This window comes from Populus alba, chromosome 2, assembly GCF_005239225.2.
Source record: "Populus alba chromosome 2, ASM523922v2, whole genome shotgun sequence".
NCBI classification, from domain to species: domain Eukaryota; kingdom Viridiplantae; phylum Streptophyta; class Magnoliopsida; order Malpighiales; family Salicaceae; genus Populus; species Populus alba.
The window spans coordinates 92,405-101,425 of record NC_133285.1 but is presented as its reverse complement, the minus strand read 5'-3'; the positions used below and the strand labels follow the sequence as shown (position 1 = coordinate 101,425).

At 36.4% G+C, this 9,021-nt stretch overlaps 1 protein-coding gene across 2 annotated transcripts; it reads right to left on the bottom strand.

Moving 5' to 3' along the window:
• Positions 1-657: 657 nt before the first annotated feature.
• LOC118041998 (chaperone protein dnaJ 10) lies at positions 658-8,159 on the bottom strand. 2 transcript variants are annotated; one of them, XM_035049495.2, is made up of 11 exons: positions 8,005-8,159; positions 7,756-7,888; positions 7,410-7,469; positions 6,247-6,329; positions 5,876-6,035; positions 4,457-4,586; positions 3,161-3,319; positions 2,615-2,793; positions 2,433-2,513; positions 2,182-2,340; positions 658-1,093 (listed from the first exon to the last, which is right to left on the bottom strand). In XM_035049495.2, the coding sequence occupies exons 2-11, from the start codon at positions 7,840-7,842 to the stop codon at positions 983-985; spliced, it is 1,209 nt and encodes a 402-aa protein (XP_034905386.1). In that variant the 5' UTR covers positions 7,843-7,888; positions 8,005-8,159; the 3' UTR covers positions 658-982. The 2 variants fall into 2 exon arrangements, with proteins under 2 accessions (XP_034905386.1, XP_034905385.1); XM_035049494.2 differs by having other exon boundaries at positions 7,756-8,147.
• Positions 8,160-9,021: the final 862 nt, after the last annotated feature.

Below are 9,021 nucleotides of genomic sequence, written 5' to 3'. Positions count from 1 at the left end.
AAACTCCTTATCTAAAGACTATGAAAATGTATACCCACACCTTGCACACGGTGCCCTCCAAGAAATGTTGTCTCACTAGAATCAGATAATGAGTTAATGAGTTCCGTGTTTATAAACGACTAAAACCCTCATCTTATAGCCAATGTGAGATTGATGTCATCATCATATGACATTGTCCGTGAGAACATTAATCATGTGCAGCCATCTAAACCTATTATGGCTATGATAATGTGTGCCCACACCCACACATGGCTATGAAATGAGTTTTGTGCAACCATCTCATAGCCAAGAAGTGTTGTCCAACTAGAGCCTCATTTCATAGCCAATATGAGATTGGTGGCATCATCATGTGATGTAGAACATCAATTATGTATAACTACTCAAACCCCTTGTCTGGAGGTCATGATGATATTATCAATCCCACATCAACTAGAAAACAAGAGTTTTAGTTACTTATAAACACAAAAAAACCCCTCTCATCAAGAAACGTCTTTTGAAATGACAAAACTCAATATATAGTTCCAGTAGAACAATACCTCTTAGGAGGCTATCATATACAAGTGTGGGCACACATTATCAAATATCAATCCTGTTTGCTTTCCCCACTAGACTAGCAACAATACATTAATCACCAAGTTTATCTACAAAGTGAAAACCTGAACATGAATGTACATCTGTTAAACCATATAACATACGAAGACATAAAAACTACAGAACAATAAAGCACAGGCCAGTCATCTAGACAAAACATAAAGAAACACCATTTTCTACAACCACCTCTCATTTCCTCGTAATGTATTAAATATTTTTCTTCCATACGCACATAAATACATAAATCACACTATGCCCACCAAAGTGGAGGAGAATTGGGCTTTTCCATGACTACTAAACAAATGAAAATTCAAACCTTTCCCAGATAGATACACAACATCGGTATAGAAGCTTCTCACAGACTCACACATGAGATCATCATTTTCCGCCCTCAGCTACTGCCTGTAGAAGAATGTCTCTGCGCACCAGGAGGTGCCGTTGGCCTTGGGAAGTTGTAGTTAAACTGAGCACCATCAAAATGCGGAGCTTCCACATAGGGGCTCTAAGACGTCCAATATTTCCATAAGCACCATAGAAAAGGAAAGCAGAGAGAAATCAGTAACATGAACAAGAAACAGTGAGAACTATATTAGATGAACATGGGTGTTTTTCTCAATTCCCCACCCTTCTCTTCCATTTTCTACAACATAAATATGTCGGCGACTGTTCTGGCATTCGTTGGAGATACATTGAACATAAAAGTTCATCACATTAATTATTCTCAGTTTTCACACTTCGGTTAGGCAATAGTAACCTTAAATATACCACATTAACACCTGATCACTGTCAGATGACTGTGTAGGTGGGACGGGTTTGTTGTGTGCATGTGTGTCTCTGTAAAGTGAAAATTGCTATGCTTGTTTAATATTTTTCTATTTAGTTCTTTTTTCAAGTCAAAGGTCATCACATTGCTCACTGAAAGTCATGCCAAATATTGTCAGAAGAGCACACCCTAACACAAAGCTTAGCCTCTCCAAGTCCCACCACCCCATCTCTGTGAAGGGAATCAGGCTAAAAGAAAAGTCAGAATGGTCTCTATCAGCTTAACTTTCTTGTACCGCCTTCATACAAATTAGTTCCTTGCAACACACTTTCACATCTGTAGCAGCATTGTTTATGCTCAAAGTTTTCCCACAACTTGTTTGGTGCTATCTATCCAGTTTCCAACAGGCAGACATCTGCCAACCTAGTTTGTTCTTACTAGCACCATTAATTATAAAAAAAATTCTCTCCTTAGTTTTTCTCGGTGATTTTTCTTCCCCTGCCTACAAGCAAAAACACACAACATAAAGAAAGCCAGTTGTATCTTCACTTTACTTCAGAACTTTTGCACCAACCAAAAGGGGCAGAAATATGAAAATATTGACGCATGAAAGTACCCTGCCTACTCAATAATGCCCTACACCGGATTCTGTAACCTTGCCTAAGTTTTCGAGAACTGTCTCACAAATTGATAGTTGAATGTGATAAAACCACATCAATTTGGCCATGAATCACACCTATCAAATACTGGAATGTTGAAATGCCTTGAAGCTCGAAAAAGAATGAGATACAGAAGTATGTGTGCGAACAGCTGGAGATGAGAAGTACCTGTGATGCCAATGTGCTATAAGATGCCTCTTCAGGACTTTTAGATTTTGGTGACGTATTAGGAGAAAAAGCATCAGAACTTGGTTCTCTTCCATTCAGTTGATGCAGAGAACCACCTAGCACAGTTTCAGCCTCACCTCCATCGGCCAATTTCACCCTCTATATTCACAAAATTCTTTCAAGTTTCAAACGCTTGAGGAATTAACTATTTTTATAAAAGAAAGTGCAAAAACCATGGGAGAAAGTAATACCTGGAAGATTTTACCAAGAGTTTTCAAACCCTTGGCTCGTGCACGAAGCTCTTCTTTCTTGACACTGTTGTCTTGAAGAACCTAGTACAAACCATTCATAGATTACCACCAAATAAATTGAACCCATAATCTAACTCAGTTTTAGCCAACAACCATTAATATCAATGGACTAGCAAAACAACCATCTGACAAACACGGGAAAGAGTGGCCTCAATATCAGCTACGTTAAGCTTCCACAGGGAATCAGTCATCAACTTCTTGTGGGATAGGATGTATGCTTCAAGCTCTTCTTCTGTATAATTCCCTTCCGCACTGAGCTGCTTTTTCATTTCCTCTTGTAACTGGATCAGGGCAATGGCACCTGGTAACAACAGCCACAAAAGAAACAAAAAGGGAAAAGGCCCAAACTTAGATAGCCTATAGAAGTATTTCCCGTGCAGAAAACTGTTGTGCAACAAAGAGTTGAACTTTTTTTATTGACATAAAATATATTGAGCTATTTAACGCTATATACAGAAAATATGCACAAACCCACACAAATGTGTGTACGAAAAGAGATCAGACGCATGCCCAACACACTGGAAATATATCAGAATTTGATAAAGGTTTTGACACCTATAAACTACCCCTGGATAACAGTCCAAAAGCCTGTATTGTTTGACCAAAATGCAGATCAAACAAGTAACCACCATGCATGGTTATGATCAAAGCTACAAGTGTCCACCAACCTGTTGCTGCAGTTACTTGGGATTTAATGAAGTGGCCTTTGTTTCTAAACCACTCAGCAATGAATGGCACACCCAGGTATATCACTTTTTTCCCAAGCTCTTTTGCTGCTTGTCTTGCATAAATGTAACCAATTGTGTTCAACATATCAACACCATAAGCTGTAAAACACAGAGAACAAAAACTTTTAAAAAGGTGTTACGCATTATGTCGAAACACAAAAGATGAGAAGGATTGCAAAGGGCCGTGGTTAAAGTTCGGTTTCACCGGTCATTGGCCAAACTGTCACTGGTAGTATGAAAAAGAAAAAGAAAAAAAAGAGGGATTTTTTTCAGTTTCCTAGGATCAATTAAATAGACAGCATCTATCTTCATAAGATGCTTGTGGTGCTTTTGTTTGTGCTTCATTGTTCTTCAATCAAGGGTCATGAATCATGCTCCTGATGATTTCTATTCTCCTTTTAGTAAATTCCTTTAGTCCATAAGCAGACTCGCAAAACAACTATTCAAGCATGCCACTTCTTTCCCTCAAAAGATTGAAGCCTGGCAAACTAAATCCACTTGCTTCTCTCTGCCACACAGTAACCCAACTTTAGTCAAGTGGTTAGATTTAAGTAATGAGTGGGTTTCTTTCTTTATTTTAATTTTTCCAGTTGGATAAAGTTCCATACTGATGTAGATAAAACAACAATTTTACTGTTACTGAAAAATGTCAGCACGGAAACTTTCAAGCAGACCTAATTTTTAGCCTATAAGCTTCAACTGCAATTTAAACATAAGTAATGTCCAAAATATTGAATCTTTTCTCTTGGAAATCACCAAAATCCTCACCTTTTCAACTGTACCTACCGCATAAGCATCAGGAAATAATTATGTAATTTTCATCCCCTTTGGAACAACCACACATTCCTCATACAATCAGCATCTTAATCAATTAAACATCCTTTTTTTACAATTATATCAGCTAGCAATTCATGCAATGGACATCATTGAGTTCAAAAGCCATAAACCATCACATGAAAAAAATGAAACCCATCATGAGAGCGAAAATCTCTCCCATTTAAAATGGAAATAGTGCATTGGTTGTTTCATGTGTAGATTCTATATTTAGAAAAGCACTTCAGAGTTTAGTTCTCCCTAAAGCTCAATTTAAAGCAAAAGAGATGGCCAATTCAGCTTTAAATAAAACCAGGCAGGCACAGAGAACTTATTATATTGCACTCTTTTCTTCATTTTATTCTATTTTATTTTGTAATTCCTTGTCCTTTAAACAATCATTTCCAGAAAATGAAAATTAACCTGCATTTGAGAGCCTAGCTACTTCAGCCTCAGCATGATTAATGAACTCCTCTTTGTTGCCTTGTACATATTGATTAAGTCGATCTTTTAGTATTTCCGCAAGTTTTTCTTCCCTCTCCCTCTGAACAACCTGTTGAAAAATAAAATTGAAAAGCGCAACCCTTCGTAACACAAATTCATCAGCAAATATTCAAGTAATAAAACAGAGCACATCTTCAATGCTCAGTCCAACTCAACCAAGCCCGGGCATAAATGCATGAAAACAAGCTCTTACAGATAGAGTTAGAGAAAGTGCTACATCCGAGGTTTTATGTTCTCCATGAAAATTAATGACATATATTATACTTAGATTGTGTTTGGTACGGGGTTAAAAGTTTGGTGGAGGAATGTTAAGGGAGTAAGATTTACAGAACAAGTGTTAAAGGTGTAAAGATATGTTAAGAGGTGAAGTGTTAAGGACATTCGGTAGTAGTTGAAAAAAATAAGGGTAAAAGCGAGTCCCAATATAAATCAAATCAAAATTAAAATTAAGTGAAATTATAAAAAATTAAACAATAGTAAAATGAGAAGTGTAAAAGAAAAATGAATAAATTAATATTAGATTAAAAAAAGGGACCCCCCCCCCCTAAAATTCCTTTGCTCCTCCCCTTGGAAGGTTAACATCTAACCCTTTTTCAGGGTTAAATGTTACCCTCCTTGAAAATTCTCTCCCCCAAATGTTGTGTCAAACACATGTATAGGGGGTTAAGAATTACCCTTGCAATCCCCTACCCCTACCCCCATACCAAACATATCCTCAAGTATAAAATGCTGCTGCGTGTTAGATTGAAGTCAGTGTACCTTATGGCGTGCAACTGCAAAGTGCAAGCATCCATCCCAATGCCATTAACTTATCTACCTCGAAAATGCTTTTATCCCCTCATTTTTCATTTTTTAATGTGTTTTTTGTTTAATTTTTCCTACAATGATGCTAAAAAAACAGTATGAGGGGTTTGCTTTAATCACAAGTAGAAGGTAACTTTATTCAGCCTCTGTGATGGACATCAACTTCTTTATTGTATAATTGACAAACAGAGGGGGCATCTGCACTCTGACTTGGTTTGAGACATGATAGTTGCAGCAGAGGTTCTAACACTCTGCCCAAAAGCCCTCAGTTTTGACAGTAGTATCAGCAAAGAGGGGTAGAAAAAATTCCCAGCAGATCACAGGGTAGCAAACTCACTTTCCCATACTCTTTTTTTTGTATCATTTCTCTTCTTATCACTGTTTAACTCCTCAGCAGTAACAAGACTCGTTTTAAAAGTAATAAGACACAAAAGAATCAGCACACACAAAAAAAAATAATGAAAAGAAGAGAATTTCCAATGAAATGCCAAGGGTTCAGTTGATAATAAATAATGGTATGCTATTGGATCTTACCCTCATTTTCTCTTGCAACTTTTTAGTATCCAGTTGTTCCCCCTCTGTGAAAATGTCTAGTGAAGCCATTGATGCCATAGCAAGTTGTCCTATGTAGGCCTCAAAAAGCTCACTACCGAAAAGCATCGCAAAAATTGCTGCAGGTTCAATGATTGCTTCTCTGCAGAGAATGAAGATGTAAACAAATGTAAGAAGAAAAAAGATAAGAGAGAGTTTTTTTCAAGCTCTATCTTATTTGAATATTCTATTTGAAACGCCTTGTGATCTTCCACTAATACTGCGCTTCAATATTACAAAGAAATTCATGTGGAGCCAGACAATCCATCAGCCTTGAAATTCATTTATCCACTGATTAAGAATAAGAAACTAACGTTGAGATTCCAGATTTTCCATTAGCATCATAAGCTTGCCGCTGGGCAGGATCGCTTAATACTTGGTATGCCTCTCCCAACACCTGAATCCGAAAGAAAGAAATCTCAATAAGAGATGCCAATGCTTTCAATACCCAAATACCCATTGCTGTTCCTGCCGATCCTTGAATGCATGTTAACCATTAGTCTAACCCAAGAATGAAAACATAGAATTTAATATAACAAGTATATTCATATTTGATACCTGGAAACTTGTTCAAGTTTTAAGAGTCAGGAAATTAGATTTTTTTAACCAACAGTCATCTACCATGTGGCAAGTAACCGTAACTCGATCCTAAAATATGACGAACAATGTAGGCTATGTGACGCAGTTCCAGAAAAATTCAAGAAACTTAAAGATGGAATCTCTTCAACCTTAAGGGCAAATTTGGTAACTTGGGATCCACAAAAACGCTTAGTGGTTAACAATGAGAGTTGTTTTGGGGGTTTATTTAATTTTGGATAACTAGTCTATAACCAGAACAGATGGGGGTGGCGGAGAGTAATACTACTTTTACAATTAAATCTTCCCTCCTAACCAGCAAGGTAGGTGCATCCTCTCCTTTCCCCCATATGCATCTGAAAAAAGGAGGCTGTAACTATACCCCTTTACTCCTCTTCCTCTCGGTCTTTACTTACTTTCTTCCCTTCCTTCTCTGCTCATTTAGATCTAATGTTCACACTTAATACTACCACTTTCTAATTGATTCATCTTGTACTATCAGTTAATGCCAACAATAATCCTAGGCGGCAAGTAACAAAGGGTGATACTGAATAAATAAGCTCGAAAAAGTGTAATGGGAAGGGGAAAATAATGAACATTTCTAACCCTTAAATATCTCGTGTGGATTTCATGGGAAGAGTGTAAAAGGCAATCCTAAACGACTCTCCTGTATAAAGAAGAACATGCCAAAGAGACTAAATGGATAGCTCGTGAACCACTTCAAGACATATCCATCTGATTTGAGAGTATAAAATCTTTTCCAAACAGTACTGCTAGCAAGGAAGCATGCAAATACGACTGTGATTGTTAATGATGACTTACTGTTGAAACAACGAAGTTAGAAACACCAAATAAAAAAAAGAGGTATCAGTATTTCTATTTCAGAAAGGGAAAGGCTTGCCTGAAAATTCAGCGCAGCAAGGGGATCATTAGGGTTTTTATCGGGATGGACCTGCCGTGCCTGCGGAGGAAAATTAAACAAAAAAATAAAAGGAAATGACTCTTAGTGAAGATTATAGTAACTCTAGTCTACACTAGAATAATAGAATAGAATGGAATAGAGAAGTAAGCAATCAAAACATTCTATGGGTTTATTTAAAAAGAAGAGGAAGCGTCATTATCATCGTAACGGATCCAGCCAGTTGAAATGAATGGATAAATGAAATTGAAAAGGATCTATCCGTTTCTACTGAGAAAGAAAGCAAGAGTAGTGAAGTATTTTCTTGAAATTGAAATTTGGCAATTACCTTGATGTAATAAGCTTTCTTGATCTCAGCTTCGGTGGCTGTGGGACTGACTCCAAGCACGTCGTAGTATTCTGTTTCCTTTACCATCTTATAATTTCTTCTCTTTCAATCCAGATCCCTTCTCTTCCCTTCCCTGTCAATCGAAGATTACTTACTAACTAGTTGTACTTTTGAATTTTACAATCTAAACTCTTGATAAATAAAAATTTTCTGTGAAGACTTTGCAGCTTGTCAAGCTGAGATGATTACAGTGCAGAGAAGATGGATAGGTTCTCTCCGCCCCGCTCCGCTCGTTCGTTGTAATGTCAGGAGGCAGTAAAAAAAGAGAGTCGCGTAGGACGATGCTGCTGCTGGTGATGTGGCGTTGCTTTTGGCGTTGACTACTGCCTTCGGCGTTGTACCTTCTCCTCTTTTGCCAACTTCCCTGCAACTTCCGCTTGTACTTTCTACTATTTCAAGTCTTCAGCTTGAAACTTTCAAATTTAGATGAATTAATTTATTATTTAAACAATTTCCCATGCAATTTCGCTTAATTAAAATTAGATAAGGGCAATGATAAAAAAAAAAAAAAAAAAATAATAACAAATGGATGCAGATCGTTATAGAGCATGAGAAAAACGTTGTAGCACTAAAGAGATTATTGTAGAATTGACGATTTTGCTTTTCATAAATACAAGATTTATTTAAGTTTTTTTGTGACAAAAAATCAGATAATTATCTCTGATAGTTTTTTTTTTTTTTTTTGTTATTTCACCTTTTTTTCACAATGAATTTTCTATAATAACCTTAGTTTCAAGATTTATTTAATTTTTTTTTGGGTATTTTTGTGTTTTCAACTGAGTTTTTTTATTGGTTATAATACGGCTGAGAGGTAAATTATTTTTTTACAATAATAAAAAAATATTAAAAAAAAATAAACATATTAGGCGTTTGGGGGTTACAACTCTTCGGCGGCGCGTGCACTGTTATACGGCAGCTAAAAAATTGCTTTTATCGTGTCATTTGATTCCTTGTAAGTTGTAACATTCATTTTCTCAGTAGGCAGAGCATGTTCGGTTTTGGTGAACAAATTGTTGCTGGATCTTTTTTTCTCTTTCTTTTATGTCTCTTCCTTCAAGATTTGAGCCTAACATTTAAAATTTTATATCAGACCCTATATTTTAGTATTAGTCCTTCTTCTTTTTTGTTCAATTTTTGTCTTTGGTAATTTTGTAAGTGTTTTTTTTTTAACTGCATTCTTCTATCTATGTTTTTTTTATATATATA